The 17512-nt window shown below is 40.9% G+C and overlaps 1 protein-coding gene across 1 annotated transcript in view; it reads left to right on the forward strand.

Moving 5' to 3' along the window:
* Positions 1–17512, forward strand: part of xylt1 (xylosyltransferase I) — a 77892-nt gene that overhangs the window by 40465 nt on the left and 19915 nt on the right. Inside the window, 6 exon segments of the mRNA XM_013276695.3 lie at positions 449–1037; positions 5737–5909; positions 6009–6211; positions 11224–11304; positions 12344–12560; positions 12983–13159. Coding sequence (XP_013132149.2) covers positions 449–1037; positions 5737–5909; positions 6009–6211; positions 11224–11304; positions 12344–12560; positions 12983–13159 — 1440 coding nt within the window.

Here is a 17512-nt window from a genome sequence, read left to right on the forward strand (position 1 = left end):
GCTCCAGTGAAAAAACTGTACACATGTGCGCACACACATACACAAACCCACACAAACTGACAGTCATATTTTGGCTCTTTATCCCTACTTGGTAATCTGTTTACGGAGTGCTGGGCCCATTTGAGAGAGAATTTAATTGAAACCGGGGCTAATCTGATGATGGCACAGAGCAGCAGCGCCCTCGGCCCTGCTTCACCTCCAGTTAGGTTGCACCTTGTACCCCTCACACATAATACCTTGCTACTTCATTTCATGCCTCACGGTTCAATGCAGTGCTGCCCACTCTTACATGCCACATTGATTGTTAATCCAACACTTGATATGCGCTGTTTTCACTCAATTCTGATCTTGTTTTCCTTGTTTATGTCCCCCTTTTCTTCTTCTTGTCCTCCCTCCCTCCTCCTTACCCGTTGCTTCCCTTGTCTTTCTCCTTCCTATCTTTGTCCAGGATGGATATTACTCCCACCGCCCAAAAGAGAAAAGTAGAGTCGACAGCAACAATGAGAACTCTGTGCCCAAAGACTTTGAAAATATAGACAATAGTAACTTTGGTGCACGCTCACAGCCGCACCGACAGGCTGCAGGGGCCATCAGCAGTAAGCAGCAGCGGGAGCATCTGCAGGAGAAGGCCCACGCCCAGCAGCAGGCCTGGCGGGACAGCTCCCCTGGTCTGGGCCGCAGCTCAAATGAGGTTCTGCCATTAGGCCACCAGCCACTGGCAGTTGGCAACAACGCCTCTTATCCAGTCGGTCAGGGCGCTGCTGGAGGACCGCAGCAGCGCTACCATGCCTCACAAGCGCAACAGACCCAGTCGCAGCACAGACATCAGCATCCCCACAGGAAGCAAGCAACTGCAGCAACGCTGGAGGTGACCTACGACCAGCCACCTAAATGTGAGATCAGTGGAAAGGAAGCCATTTCAGCTCTGTCTCGAGCCAAAAGCAAAGAGTGTCGGCAGCAGATCGCTGAGGTGTACTGCAGACACAAGGAGGGGCAGTTAATGCCTGAGAAGGTCACTCGCTACTGCCCAATTGAGGGTAAGTTTTTCATTTTGATTGAAACAACTGATTGTTTGATTTTAGTGAAAGGGGAGTCGTGCCCGTTGAGCTGGCACAGTCCATTTCTTTTCCATCATATCTGTTTGAAGCTCTTAAAAAGCTGCTTTCCAGATCTGAAATACTTCTCTTTAAAATGTCATTTTCATGACTAAATATACACTAATCATGATGAATAGGTACACATCAAGAAGTTATTGAGACTGTGACACTCAAAAATGTAACTAGTCTCTTTCAAGAGCACAAGCAAACAACCCTACAACACATATGTATTGTAATTGTTGCTAAACTCAAGCCCCCAGTCAATCCAACCAACTTAATATCAGTTATAAACATGAGGACAATAAAAGAAATCAGGAAAGCTCAGATGTAAAATAATCAGGGAATCAGGGACATTTATCACTTTGTAGATAACCCAATTTATTGCAGTAAGTAGGCTGAATGAAAAAAATGGGTTTCCAGGATGTTTAACACCTCACAATTTAATTATTTCCTTGGGATGTATACTTTTATATTAAAACTGCTGAAGGTTTAAGTAAACAATAAAAATCTGATTTACTTTAATGAATGAAGGACATTTATTCTCGCCGTCATACTGTAAACTACATCAGAATCAATCAAATAAACAGCTCTATAACATATAGAAGTGTTTTAGATGGTGAGTGGGAACTGCTCTTATTCTTTGAGTATTCCTAAATCTCAAATTTAAGGAGTACTCAAATGAATTCAAAGTCAGATAAGTGATCAAGTTTGAGCTGATTTGTCTAACAAACAAATGCACTTCATCCTCTAGATGAAGTGCTAATGGGCTGTCACTGTCTTTTTCCTCATATAGTCTGAACTATAGCTTTTTTTAAAAAAAATTATAGCCTCCTAATTGTATTGTGTATACTTTTTTTTAATTATTTAAAAATATACCAACAAAGCTTGGTATAAAGAGTGTAGTCTGACAGACATGGATGGTCAAATAGTTCCTGCTCTTGTAATTGCAATTTCTCATCAAAAGCAAGAGCTGTCCTTTTTGCTGATGTCTGTGTAATTGGTGAAGTGAATTTGTTGGAGGAAATTGAGATGCTGCCTGTATTTGATTCAAATTGGTTTTCCATTTTCATTTGTTTTTTTCAAGCTGGCCACAGAACACAGGTTCCCCTTGCTTTTGCAGACACACACACACACACACACAATTTTTCCTGAGAGTTTATAGACATCTGCAGTCTGGTTGTAGATTCTGTAAACAAAATCTGTTGTGGCTGCAGCCTTCAGTGAGCACCATGCATCAGCGGCCATGTTTAAGTGAACATCACATACACACCATCACACGTGCCCGCATGGGAGTGGACTGAATGCAGCATGGACAGCAGGGGAGGAGGAGAAAGCTATTCAATACCTTGTCTGTCAGGCACCTTCCCAGCCCTCGTTCATGTTTTATAACTCGAAGAGGCACGTATCTTACTGTAGCTACTTTTGTGCATGCCCCGTCCCAGGAGCAGGAGAATGTGCCTCCGCCTAAGCTTGTGTCATCTCACACAGCAGCTCACCATCTCACTCAAACTGATAGTTTGATCAAAAGAGACATAGATATTGAAAAGAGCTTTCCCCTGGTGGCAGGGCTGTGACAATACGACGACAAAATTAAATCACTTTTCTTTCTCTCTGTCTGCCAGCCCGCTGCCTGCCAATGTGTTATTCACAATTCGAGTCCTAATCTCGTTAGCCCAAAATTGTCCAATTTGATTTAATGTGCATTCTGTCCTTGAGGCCTTTGCTAAATTAGCAATTGTGTCAGTTCTTTATTTGCATCATTGAATACAGGAGGAATGTGTTCACTCTCTTAGCTTCCCGTGTGTAAACTTTTTCTAATAATGATGTTACCCGGCTGCATTGCTCCAGCAGGGAAAGCAACTGGCAGCTGATGCATCATAACAATCGAGTGATATCGTAATGGCTTTGTAGTGAGAAAGATTCCATACTTAAACATGCTATAATGAATGTTTTTGAAGGGAAAACTCTGTAATGTGAAAGAGCTCCAAATGAATCCTGTAAGTGCCAGAGCTGCACTCTGTGTAACAGAACCATTTCGGTGGCTGCCTTATGTGTGTTTGTGTGCGTGTGTACATATTAATTTGGAGTGGATTTGTCAGAATTTGAGTATAAATTAGTTATTTTTAAAAATGACCTGAGTAAACAAATCAAACGTGGTCCAGTTTCTGAGGGCAAAGGGAAAATACTTCATGTATTTATATAAATAAAATCCATCAGTGTGGTTTATATCCACAAACCTTGCTTGTGGCTGGTTTCAAGCAGCTGGCGCTATCCCTGAGACATTTTCAAATGCAATTTGGTACAATCCCTTTGGGATATAGCTCGGCTCTTGTTATAAGTCCTCATATGAGCAGTTAAGAAGGGGTGGGTAAGAACCCCAAAGTTATACGAGATGATGGAGGAAGAGAGTGGGGTGATAGCAGATGAGGGAAGGGCAGTTTAAAAGATTGATGGTGAAGGAAAGGATGATGAAGAGTGATGAGTGGAAGAGGAAGCCTTCTGTTGTTTTTTTTTTCTTCTTCCTTTCTTTGAAGCAAGCGCTGTGGTAGCTCCAGATACATAGTGTGATTTTTAAAAACTCCACACGTGAAGCTCTTCTGCAGATAAGCACACGTTTGACAAGACTGACAGCAAAATTTAAGCACACACTCACACACACACAGCCATGCTCATTAGTTCAGCTAGCTAGCATGGCACACACTCTCAAAGTGCTTTGTGAAGCGACTGGCCAATTATCCGTGTGCAAAGCAAACCAGTGAACCTTCTTAGCTGGCCACCAATTACTGTTCAATCTGATACGGCCCACAGCAGATTTTCCCCTGAGCAGTCACTCACACACACACACACACACACGCACGGACGCAGACAGAGAGAAACAGCAGCAAGAAAGATGTGTGAGTGAATGACAGGAGCCATGGCCAATTGGAGCTAAGGGAGCATATCATTACCTTCACCCTTGTGGTCAACCCTTAAACACAGCCATGTTGGACACCTGGCCTTAAATTTGAATGAATAAGATTAGTTGGAAAAGAGGGACTTCTTAACCCTGTTTCTAAAGAGTATACATGTCAGACACATGCCCTTAAATTCAGAGTAATTAAAGGACCTCATAGCCAGATGTAGGGAGGAGCCAGGATGGGCTTTTTCTTTTTTTTTCAACCTTACCCCAGGGGAAAGAACAACCCCCAGTATTCCCTCAGCTTCCTCTGCTTCTATAGCAAATACAGGCTCTTGGGAACTGAAGTCCCAAATTATAGTCATTAATCTCCTTAAGACACGTTCTGTGAACAAACATGTCTCGAAAGCTGCGTGTATGCATTTGCTGTAATAACTGAAGATTCAAAACAAACAATGTCTGTAAATGTTGGGGGGCTTGACAGTGAAGAACAGCTTGAAGGAAGGTTGTTTTTTTTTAAATTATTATTATTTAAAGCGTTTTTGAGTGGTTAAGGGCAGTAAGAAACCACACAGTGGAGCTATGTGAGGTTAACAACGACTTTCCAGAGATTGCTGAAATTGTTTCGTTTGAAAGTGGCCTGGCTGGCCACAAGAAGGGCTGTGTTTGTTTGCACGCTTATTGTTGTCATTTGTGCAAAATCCCATTCATCTTTTGGGAGTTTCGCTTTAGAGGAATGGTGGCATATTGTCAAACGATGCTCCACCCTGAAAACCCGAAAACCCCAGTGGATTCGCTCGTAGGATTCCTGTCAGGGGGAGGATAGTCGTTAGAGTGGTTATTGTGTGGCTGAAATTGTCATAGTTCCAATTTAATTACATAATAAATGGATGAATGGCTTTGTGGTCCTTTTGTTGTGTGGCTGAATTAGCTTTCTAACATTTCTGTTCTTTTTTTCACTCGCTTGTCAGTACCACAGATCTGGCCTGGCTTTCTTGTAGGTGTGCATATTTTGACTCCAATCCTAACCCAGTGGTATCAAAATGTGTGATTTTAGCCCTGTGATCATTTTTCCTGGCAATCAAAAACTTTTTATTTTCAAAAACTAACTAACTAAATGCCTTTTGTTCTACATTTAAAGGTTAGAGTTAGGTTAAGTGTTACTGCTCATGTCTAATAAGAACACAACCCTCAGAGATTATGGGTAAAATTGTCTAAAATATGCATATCTACAAGAAAGCTATAACTCGGTCAGTGTTTTCTGCTCACTCTTACTGTATATCTTCATATTTACAAGAAAAAAACAAAAACAGTCTTTCTCTATCAGGGAAACCGTTACTCAGTGAGCATTCACTTGTGACATAGCCGTTTAATTATTATGAATATGCTAATCATTACAGAAACTTGTACTCGCTGTGTTGCTTAGCAACCTTGTTATATAGCTATTTCCTTGAATTGTTTAATAAGAGAATGACATTTAATTATCATTACTATTTATAATCATTATGCTTTGCATTTCTTCATCCTCTGAAGATACTTACAGGTGCTCCCCATCGTGTACTGACTGATACACTGTTTGCACGGCCTCTCACAGCTTCCATGAAATAACAGATTTGATTTAGTAATTAAACATGTAAACAACCCACGAATATATTACTGATGAAGGATCCATACAGTCTTGTGTGAATTAGGTGCAACACATTTATAGGAACATGAAGACTTGGTGTCTTTTTACATGCATAGGTAAAGCCAATGTGAATATCCAGTGGGATGAGGACTCGGCTGAGAGCTTTCCATCAAAACCAGTGAGAATAGCGTTCGTACTGGTGGTTCATGGACGAGCCTCTCGCCAATTCCAACGTCTCTTCAAAGCCATCTACCACACCTCTCACTACTACTACATACATGTTGACCAGGTAAGGCGCAGATAGCCATTTTCTTTCATTTCCAATAAGTGAAGCTTCTAAAATGTATGTGTATCGTTAGTCCATGTTTGATCAATCTCTTTGTTTCAGCGCTCTAACTACCTGCACAGGCAGATACAGGCCTTGGCTACCCAGTATCCCAATGTGAGGGTGACTCCATGGCGCATGGCCACCATCTGGGGTGGAGCCAGTTTGCTGACCATGTATCTTCGCAGTATGGCTGACCTGCTGGCCATGAGAGACTGGAGCTGGGATTTCTTTATCAATCTCAGTGCTGCCGACTACCCCATAAGGTAACAGCAGAGGACCTAATAATTAAGGCACCTCAATAAAGAAAGATGTGAGGTGTTTGAAGGAAGAGTTACTCCTGTTGACTCCAGAATGAATGGTACTGCAAGGAAAACTGCAAAAGGTGCAAGCATCCACTGAAGGTCAGAAATCTGTGCGCTTGGTTTTCTCTTTAGGAAGCCATGCACCACAGTAGTAGTTCACAGCCAATATGGAAGAAATTCAATACACAGTAGTCTGAGCTCTTGTGGTTAACTGTGAGCTTTAAATACAGAGTCACTCCAAACCAAACAAATCAATGGAGCCGAACCTCTACTTTCTCCAACACCATTCATTCACACCTTCCACATCTTCCAAGTGCCTGCTTCAGCGGTGAACTGATTGCAGTTTAATTGCCAAGGGTCAGTGCCTATTGACTCTCCAGGCCTGTTGTGCACTGTATAGTCTAAAAGTCATCTTTTTACTCAAAAACATCCGACTTAAGAAGCTGCAAAATGTAATTAAAAGCTACAAAGTCTATGTGAACTAGACGTGAAGTCAGGGAAGTAGCCTACTGGAAGAGAAATTTCATGACTTTAAGTTTTTTTTAATGTGAGTTTATAGTCCTTCTGGGAGTTGAGGGTCTGCTGGGTTTTTGATGTAGCTCTGCAGCAGCCAATTAAAATCCTCCTATTAAGGAGAGAGTTATCTTTTCTGCACAGCCAGATGTCCACCAGTTGAATTTAGACAAGCTGTAATGGCCAGTGGGTGAAAGGAAGCTGGATGTGATGTCTCTACAGCTGGAGCCAAGACGCTGAAACAAATGTGGATTTTGTTCATGGGTGGGTTCAGTCTTGTTGAGTTAGTTGGTTTCACCATATCGATGAATGTTGCTGACATGCTGTCCATGTGCGTTTGCCTTTTCGTGTGCGTCTATGTTTCTGCACCACTTTGTGCAAGCCTGACTTTCTGTCTTGCCGTCTGGATAGTTTGGTGTGTCTCAGCACCTGCCTGTACGCAGTTGTGTGTGTGTCTGTCAATGCATGATTAAAGGTATTTGCGAGTGTGCGCGCTGTTTTCTTCCCATCTTTTGCCTCCTCATTTGCATTAGGGTGATGTTGTTGAGAAAAGGGCTGACGTTGGAGGTTTTAAGCCCCATCTGTTGGGAGACGAAACGATTGATGGAGCGAAAGAAGGAGCCGAGAGGCAGAAATTACAGGGAGTGGCGGAGGAACAAGAATAAGTTAGAGAAAGGAAACAAGACGAAATGGCATGATTTGAATCCATGCGATATAAAAATATGTAAACTGAATTCTATCTTTGCTTAGTAAGTGCATTTGTAACCACAGCTTGGATTTGACTAAGTCTATGCAGTGCCCATCTACAGAGTTAAACTTGCAAATATAAACCTTTAAGTGGCACGTCTGGGTCCCAGTCTCTGTAAGAGAGTGAGTGCTGCTCAAGTGTCTTCAAGCAACAAAGTGAAACCCATTCAGCTGGGTTTTTTTTTTCTTTTTTACCAGACAATCCCTTCTCATCTCTTTAGGAAGGAGATCCGGAAAAGAGAGCCGCTCTTCCTTAGAAATAAACACATCAGCATTACATTATCATTATGGACTTAGGTTACTAGCGCAGAAAAACATGTTGGAATAAGCAGATGCCTCCCTCCTGTGCAATGGCAAACCAATACCGCCACATGAGTTAATTCATCACAACCCATAACCCATTACACAAATTGATCCTATTAAATGTATCCAAGGAAAACTCAACCATCTGCTCTAAAATTTCCTTAAGATGCAAAAGTTGGGAAAAAAAAGTCACAAATTTTTGCCATATTGATCGCACTGTTTTTGCAGGCAGGAATGTCGGGGGCTCCCCTGCCCTGTGCTGCTCTGACTATAGCTGTTGTTATCAGTGGGACTGGAGACAAGCATTATTTCCCCTCTAATTCCCTGATAATGTCTGTCCTGCCGCATGGATGGCTCTCAAAGGCAATCCCACAGCCCCTCACACCAGCAGAGGGTCTGTGTGTCCAGGGGGAGATATACCGTGTGGATGTGTGTTTGTGTTTGTCTATGCGTGTCTGTCTGTGTGCGTGTGTGTGTGTGTGTGTGTGTGTGCATGTCCAGAGAGGCCAGAGGATGAGTTACACGCTTGCTTTGTCAGAGAATACAGCCCTCTTTCCCAGCTTTTATCTACACACTCTCCTTGCTTTTTACCTCTTTTCTTTAAAGCCTCTTTCATAGACTTTACAGCAGCTTTTAAGAAGACTGAGCTTTGTGAGGCAATGACTGGCTGCAGGCATCATATCTTCTAATCTCTTTCACTTTGTCATCTACGGCTGAAAAAAAAGTGCAGCATCTCATTCTTTACCTTTGCTCATTAGGTGATAGGTGTCGTTTCCTGCTGCGAGAAGAAAATGGAACATTAGCCCATTTACAACAACACCAACCCTTTCAAGGTCCTGCTGAAAAAATCTATTTTTTTATTTACTGAAGTTACAGAATCATTTTGTAAGCTTCTACAGGCCAGATCCACATGTGAAGGATCCATGCAGTCTTGTGTGAATTAAATGCAACAGACTTACAGGAAGACACCGTACCTGTTAACATGCACAGAGTAAAAAGACACTCTGAGTGCGTTCATACTGTTTCAGCTGTGGCATTCAGCCATCCCCTCTTGAGCTGCATATTAAAAATCTTGGATTTAAAACAACACATAATAAATATAACAGTAATATCACAGCTGACAAACAGTAGCATAATAATTAAGTTTAATTGGCTCTATTATTTAAAAGGTACATATTTTTTCAGTGGCAGGTGGGGTTAAAACTAACAGCGCTGTGTGTGTGTGTGTGTGTGTGTGTGTGTGTGCAGAGCAGCCACAGGGCCGAAAGTAAGCAAACTAGACCCAGTGGACAGGGTGACCACTCAGGTGGCAAATCTGGAGGTTGACATGAATTCCCAGTGTAGTGTGCATGTCTACAAGCATTTGTTTGTCTGTGAATTTGCATTGTATCGTCACTAGTAGTCGCAGTAGCAGATACACAACGCGTAAGCATTTGTTTGTGTATGTGTGCGGAGTTGAGACGGCGAGGACTGCATGCGCCTGTACAGCACATCATCAGTTAGGGTTTATGGCTCAGGACCTCCTGAGATAAGCCCCCCAGGCTGTGAAATTGCTCCTTGAAGAGAAAATGACATTAATATGCGCTTGTCCCTCCCCCCACTGATCCTTGAGCCTCGCTGCTCTTTTAGAAAGGCAAGCCAAGCCATCATGAAAGGCTCCACCGCAGATGAAATGTTAGAACCATTGACTGGGGCATAGCCTGTGGAGCAAAGCTTTTAGCCTGTCTGGCCTGTATATGAGGAACTAGACTGCTCTACAATGTAAGGGCAGCATGAAGTCATTCATCAAAATCATGGATAGCACAATCTTTTGTATGATGCTAAATAGCTTTAACAGCTTGAAGGAACTCAGAGACTGATCCTGGGAGCAGCTGAGGCCTTTTCTTCTAATTGATTGATATGTGACTTTAAGCCCTCGAACAACTATTTCCTTATTACAGTAAAATTCCCCTCCGCTTGAAAATGTGTTTTCATTATTGGTAGATCACTTAAATGTTTGAGCACCATTGTGCAGAACTGGACACAGGAATGCTGTCTAACATTAATCTTCTGAAGGGTGAAGTTTACAGTTACAAATACTTTACAATGTGAAAACTCTAACTCTCCAGTGAAAATAACAATGCCTAATAAGTTGCATATTGCATATTTTACCATTTTATGTGTCATTAAACATGTGTGGAGATGATCAATAAGTAAGACCTTGATAATACAGCTGATCTGCTAAACTGGGATTGTGGGTGTAGTCGATCAAGTATAATTGTTATTGGTATTACATAAATCACATTTTTTCCCCTTTTTTCCATGTGACCACCCAGAGAACTGTAACACGTATACAGAATGTTTTTTATGTGAGGCAAGCAGTCAGCAGAAAAAAATTACGTGTTCACGATGAATCACACAATCACAATCATTTTCCATGCCTTTAAAGTTACCATGAAACACAAATGATAGTTTTTCGCTTTGTAATGTGACACATTTCAGAATGAGATTGAATTTATGGGAAGGGGCATTTAAATCTGATCACATGTGTAGAAAAACTCACTTTCGTCACCTCCATGCCTGGTCCAGAAGGGTTTCTCTTAATGTATCATATTTAAGCTGCAGCACCTGTGAACTAATAACCAAAAGAAAGAAATACAGTTATGTCCGTAACTGTAAAAGATTTAATTTTGTTTTACTGGAGCAATTGCGTAAATAGGAATATGGAAAAGGAGTGTTGTGTGTATAAAACAACGAAATAAAAAAAAATATCAAAATGTGGAATTATTTCTTCACTTGAAATTAAAATGGCACAAGTGAAAAAGTCGCTTACTCAGAGGTTCTGGCCCTACTGTGCATCTGTTTCATGCCTCCTGCCTAAACCAACAAGTTTTACTTTTCAGAGGCACTCTGGGGGGACAGGGGCATAACTTTGTAGATTTCCCATAGAATCTTTTCAAAATAAAAGCCACCGTTTTGTTTTGAGGGGATAAAAATACTCGGTGACCTCGTACTGTAGCTGGTTATGGCCACGATGATGCTTCCGACCTCCATGAGAGTTAAAAGGTTTAAAAGGTTTGATCACTCGGCTCCAAAATAAAATGCAAAAAGCTTCTTTACGTCTTTTATGGTGCAGGACACCATAAATCTCTATACAGGATTTCCTGAGCACTGATTTAATGTCTACTACAGAGTTAAATTCAAGATGTGTAATCAGAATTGTGAAAACAAAAAGAATATGTAATAGTATTTTTATTAATAATCAGTTAAGTCAGTGCCACGGTATCATGTGTTTTTCATTTGTTAAAAGATAGACTAGTTTGCATAATTCTCCTCCAAAACTGATATTTGTGCTTCAAAATCAGCGTTTCCAGCTGGGTGCTACCACATGTTTCCTAGTCATAAGTAAATCATTATCTGTTATGTTTCAGGACCAATGACCAGCTGGTGGCCTTCCTGTCTAAATACAGATACATGAACTTCATCAAGTCCCACGGCAGGGACAATGCAAGGTGAGATGCAAATTCTGAAACGTAATTTTAATTTCTCCACTGTAGCCCACCCTCTCCCTTACTCTCTGGCTAGCTCCATCTGTGTTTCTCTCACACACATACAGCACGGTGTGGTCACTGAATCATAATACAATTAGCTGCCATCTGTGGCTTCATTAATTAACCTTCTTGGTGGGGTGAGCCAGCGAGGTGGCTGCCAGAACGTTTGTCTTTGCTGACACCACCCTGCCTGCCTCCCCTAACTTTCAGCCACATCACACCCCGCTGGCAAACCAGTCATCACCAAACACTGTGGGCAAAAATACCCCAAAGCACATGGAAAAAAATGTCCAGCATGGATGCATGAGTCAGCATGAGTCAGCACTACCTTTTTGTGTTTGCAGTCACAGTATTTTATTCAGTGCTATATGATAAGAGTGCAGCTGTTTTGTTCCTTGTTTAACCCCTTATTAGCAATTTGAGTGTGTCTGTGTGTGCCACAAGTTCACCCACTGTCACCTTTCAGAAAAGAGAAGGAACAGCCTGACTTTGCTGACCTGAATTTGACTCCCTCCATCTAACACTCAATACATTCACTAGAGTAACACCACCCACTGCGTATGCAGGGTGTCACTCTTCTCTCTTTGTGCATGCCTGTGTGCGTGCATGTGTCTATGGGTGATGTCACCACATTTATAAAATCCTTTATAGCCAAGCTATTATGACAGTTGAGTTATCTCTTCACCTCAGGGCACTTTCTTGGGTATTTTTTCCAACTTTATTAAATACTAAGATTTTATTTTTAAAGAGTAGGTGAGACTTTCAGCTTCATTTTACTATTAGCAGCTCTCTTTGCTATAAACGAGCAGAGCTTTAAAAAAAATCTGTTTACAACAAAGAAATTGGAGGAAAATATAAATATGCTGATGCAACAGTAACTGACCTTTCTGAGCTTGTTTTTATGTAAATGGTATTTTAAAAAAAGAAAAGAGGACTTCACAACAACAAGCTCTGACATAGTCACTGATATTACCAAACCTTGTTCCCGTGTGCTTGTTAGGTTCATTCGTAAGCAAGGTTTGGATCGTCTGTTCTATGAATGCGACACCCACATGTGGAGGCTGGGTGATCGTAAAATCCCAGAAGGCATCTCTGTGGATGGTGGGTCCGACTGGTTTCTTCTAAACCGCCTGTTCGTGGAATATGTTATCAACTCCAAGGACGATTTGGTCACCAACATGAAGCGCTTCTACGCCTACACTCTGCTTCCTGCTGAGGTAACACACACTGACAGAAGCTGCTCTCACAGGTTCGAGTGTCTCTTAATCTTTGACTGACAGGTAAACACTGCTTTGGACTTGCACCGTGTCATATATAGAAATGTTTATTCTGTTCTCGTTTCATTGCCTGGAAAAGAATTTGACAGCAGAAATAAGATCATAAAGTGAAGGGAAGATGTAAAGGCTGATTTTCCAAACCTTATACAAAGATTGCATGAGAACTGAATGATCTCTGTGGGGAAATTGAATGTTTATCACGAGCTACTGTGAATCTCCTTTCTCTGCTCCTACTCTATTTCCTCTTGTGAATTGGATGGTGTAAAAAATAAAAGGTATACAATTTTCTAATTTCGTCTTTTTGTCTGTGCTTTCCGCCTCCCCCTCCCTCTCCCTATCCATTTCTGTTTCTCATTTTCCAGTCATTCTTTCACACTGTGCTGGAGAACAGCGCCCACTGTGAGAGCATGGTCGACAACAACCTGCGCATAACAAACTGGAACCGTAAACTGGGATGCAAATGTCAGTACAAGCACATTGTGGACTGGTGTGGATGCTCTCCTAATGACTTCAAGCCAGCAGACTTCCATCGCTTCCAGGTAGTAACGATACACAGAATACATTTAAACAAAAGCCTTTTTGTGATCATTCAACAATAGCTCTTAAAAGGGTAATTTGTAGAAAGGATTCGCAATAACAAAATATTTAATCTTTTTAAGGCTGGGCCTTTGTTGCCTTTAAGACAGTGTTTAAACATTAGTAAAAACAAATAATAAAAGGCTTAACATAGCAGTTTCTTTAGTTGCATTATAGCTCATTTTCAGTATCACTTAAGAATAAGGTGGGGTCAGTCTATGGACCAATCACATTTGAGCAAGACATGTTTGCATATAGGTGAATAGATGGTGTAGAGAGCCAAAATGCAAGATTGAAACAATCACCTATCAATTTTTTTTTTTTTTAAATAGCTGTTTAAAATATATATTTACTGAGCTGCAGGCTAAATATGAAGCCCTGACATTTTTTGCTAATGTCTTCAGAGGTTTAGTAAGTGTTTCCAGATTGCTTAAAACCAGGAATCATACATCAGTTGCAACATATCTATGGCATAGATTTAACGAGTGAGCATTTCAGGTACAGTGTCAAAAAAAGTTTTGAGCCACCACTTATTTCTTTATATTTTGAATAGAATAAATTATGTTTTTGCATAAGATTGCTAATCACAAAGTGCCTAAAGATACAATTTAGAATTTGTTCTTTGCTAACATTTCTACGGTGGCCCTGAGAGACCAAATGGACTGCAACTTAAGAAGCAATGAGCAATGAGAAAAACGCTGCAAAAGCACACAAAACACAACGGAAATAGGAAAAACAAAAATGGAAATAGGAAAAAACAGATTTCCAAAAGGGAAGTGTTTCTGGGGAGACAATAACCTGACGGACCAGTTGCAGGAACCAAAATATGCTAAGAATTGCGCTGGGAGACACTTAAAAGAAATGGAGGATCTATCAGTTTTGTGAGGAAAGAAAAGATGAGAGGTAAGTGTGTTAGCCTAACTATTAGCCTAAAAATCTGTCATCAGTATTATATGAATTATGAGATTAAAACACACTTACCTAGCATATTTTGGTTCCTGCAACTGGTCCGTCAGGTTATTGTCTCCCCAGAAACACGTCTCTTGTGCTTTTGGAAATCTGTTTTTTCCTATTTTTATTTTCGTTTTTTCTGTTTCTTTTTTCCGATTTCCGTTGTGTTTTGTTTGCTTTTCCAGCGTTTTTCTTATTGCTGGTGTTTTCTTAAGTTGCAGTCCATTTGGCCTCTCAGGGCCACCATACTTTTCTGTTATGTTCAGACAGCACTGGCTAATAATTAAGTTAGGTCCCTTTTTCGTTCTCCAATTATTCATAGAGCAGTGTTAAGTTCCTTAATAAAAAAAATCATTACTCTGAAAATGCTCGGGTAAAAAGGAGTGAAAGTGAGTGAAAAAGCAGCCAGAAAGTTTAGCTTCTTGGAGGGCAGCTCAGGAGATGTGCACAGTCCTGTACTAAGTTAACTAATAGCACTTTATTAAATTACAGGTTAAAGAGTCTACCTTCTTGTCCAGATATGGTTACTTCCAGCCCCAACCCAGATGCTAGCCACAATGCTAAAACTGAGGCTTTGCAGATGTCATTCTGTAAACATTTAAATTTTCTGTGTGTTTGATTTAACTTAGAAATAATGGGTGTCAGCAAGTTGAAGCACGACTAATAGGTTGGAAATCCATGAGAAGGGTCAGAGAAAAAATGCTCCATTTTCTTTTTTTGTTTGCTTTGGATCTTTTTTTCTTTTTTTAAAGAGGAGGAGGAAAAGGATTACAGTCAAAAAATGACTGTACGGCAAAGACAGAATAACATTGTTGTGGCTTTTCCTCATCATAAGCATGAGTTGGCAGTATTTATGCAAAACTCTTAGTGCCACAGCAGTGGGCTAACGGTTCTGCACTACAGATTAAAATATCTTTGAAAATATAGTGCAGAGAAACGTCTAGCTTGACTGCATGGTCCATTAAACTATATGACCATATATATGAAAAAAACTACCTTTTCATAAAACTACAATACGAACAAACATAAAATACAGTGAAAATGGAAAGAATTACGTGGCAGACAAGCAGCAATTTCCACAGTTAAAAAAAAAAATCAAGCTAACAAAAAGTGCAATTCCTCTAATGGCCACTTGGGGCTGACTCCAAAAAGAAACTCAGTGTTAAAATATTCAGCCTATCACCAGAAATATGCGTTTACACGCTGGTGCTGATTTACTACTACTCTACCTTCTTGTCCTAATATGGTCACTTCTACCTCCAACAAACCATGATGGTAATAGCCACAGTACTAAAACTGAGCCTTTACAAACTAATGGGTGGCATCACCATGGCAATGTCAACTTTTTATGCCCAGTCTTTTGTTGTCAACCTGCTAATTTACTTTTAAAGTAAAGTTAAGAAATAGAACAAGGCCTTAATATGGAGACAAAGGCATGTATCAAGGGACTTTCTTTTACTGGTAATGTAATTTTAGTCTGATAACTTTCGCCAGATGTCACGAAAGAGGGCAAGATGGGAAATTCTGCAGCTACAACAGACCGCCAACCTGGGTGGTTGTGTTTAGTTATATGAGGTGAGGAGAGTGAGGCATGTTAGTGTATATGACGCAGTGCAGTCGACTTGCCAGCCTGAACTAGCTCACAGGCTTTGCTCCATAAAGTGTAATAGAGCAGGTTTCTGTTTATCACATGATTGATCACATATGCAGTGTCTTCAGTCCAGCAAAAGCCAGTATTGTTCATTCTTAAAGAAAAGTCAAGAGCAAGAGCTCGTATAATTTTGACATTTATTACTGTTTCATTCGTGGGAAATTTGTAATATTCCCCACAGCTATTAACACGACTGCCTTTAGCTTCCAGCCAAATGCTATAGGCAGGAATGAAAGGATTTGCAAAAATGGAAATTCCAGCTGTCCTTTTATCCCATGTTAAGGAAAAGCTGCTGCTTAAAAAACGTATTTAATAAGCAAAACTGGCAAAAGGCCAGGAAAAAAGACTATGCAGCGGATCCTCATCAGAGATGTCAATCAGACACATCTTCAAACATACAAAAATGAATGTTAAAAAACTGCGCTACTTTCAGCAGACGTTTGCAGCACATCAGTATGTTGCAGGAAATCAGCAGCAGTCAATCCTTAAATTCTTTGCTCACAAGGTCTGTCCTCTCAACCTCAGCATCCAATGTATTCCCACAGCTTTCACAGTCGATATGTGCAAAATTATGTCTCAATTAGTATGACCCTGAAAGGAAAAAAATGGTAGGAATAATTAGATCTTCTCAGCCTTGGGTCTGTGATTAAGGAGACGGTTAGCTAGCCTTTCAAAATGAAAGTGAATGAGTGGCAGTGACTCTAGAGCCCCAGAGAAAGTCAGCGTCACACTTTTAATGCGCTCCTAAAATCTTAAAGCTGAAGTACAAAGTGAATACAAATGTTCTGCCTCAGCAGAATATCACTTTAAGTCGTATCCTTCAAGAACGGTGAGTCATTTCATCTCCCCTCTTCTTTACATACCAGTCGGCGCACGGAGCTCAGTTCTCCCTTCGCCAAAGCTGTCTGCCTCATGTCTAGCCTCAGTCTCAGTTTAGTGCCAACCCTTTACCCTTGGCACTGCCGCTGGGTCTGGTTGGCACCTTGGTATCAGTGAAGTCCAATCCTGGGAAAAAGACTTTCCAGAAGCAAGCCAGAGCTTGGGATTACTAGGACTTAATTTACCGTAAAGTAATCTCTTTGAAACGGTACAGCCAAGTAAAGAAAACTTTCATTTGTTTTCCAGATCACAACAATATTTTAAAGTCAGTACAGCTGTCAATTTCCTACCACAGTTATTTTAAACTGTACTCAACAGAGGATAAGTTTTATTAATGGAGATTGGTGTAATGTGCCTTTTCTCTTTGTGCGTCTTTGTTTAGTAATGTGTTCAGAATGGGTACATTTTGGGAAGAATGTGAGAAAGACAGGCTGTGACAGGCTGCTTGCTTTCAGATGATTCCACAGAGGGCACGTCAGAACACCCACAAGCTCTAGGACTGTCTGGGAACTAAAACCCACTCCTTTGCATTTCCTTTGATATCTCGAGCCAATCACTGAGTGTTAGGGCAACATCTGGTACTGTGCCACGCCACACCAGCATCCAACAGTTTCTGTGAGAAAAAAACACATCTCTCAGAAATGTGCCACAGCGTGATTTGGTCTCCTTTTTTAGCAGGTAGCACCGATGTGTTTGGTGCCGGATAAATAGTTTGGTGTTGAGGATTTAAAAGATGTCTTTGTGCAGAAGCCAGGCTGTGAAGGTGGCAGATTTCGTGATGCACCATCAGCTGCATAACCAACCAGGCAGGGACAAATACAACGTGGCTTGAGTG

This window comes from Oreochromis niloticus, linkage group LG6 (assembly GCF_001858045.2).
Source record: "Oreochromis niloticus isolate F11D_XX linkage group LG6, O_niloticus_UMD_NMBU, whole genome shotgun sequence".
NCBI classification, from domain to species: domain Eukaryota; kingdom Metazoa; phylum Chordata; class Actinopteri; order Cichliformes; family Cichlidae; genus Oreochromis; species Oreochromis niloticus.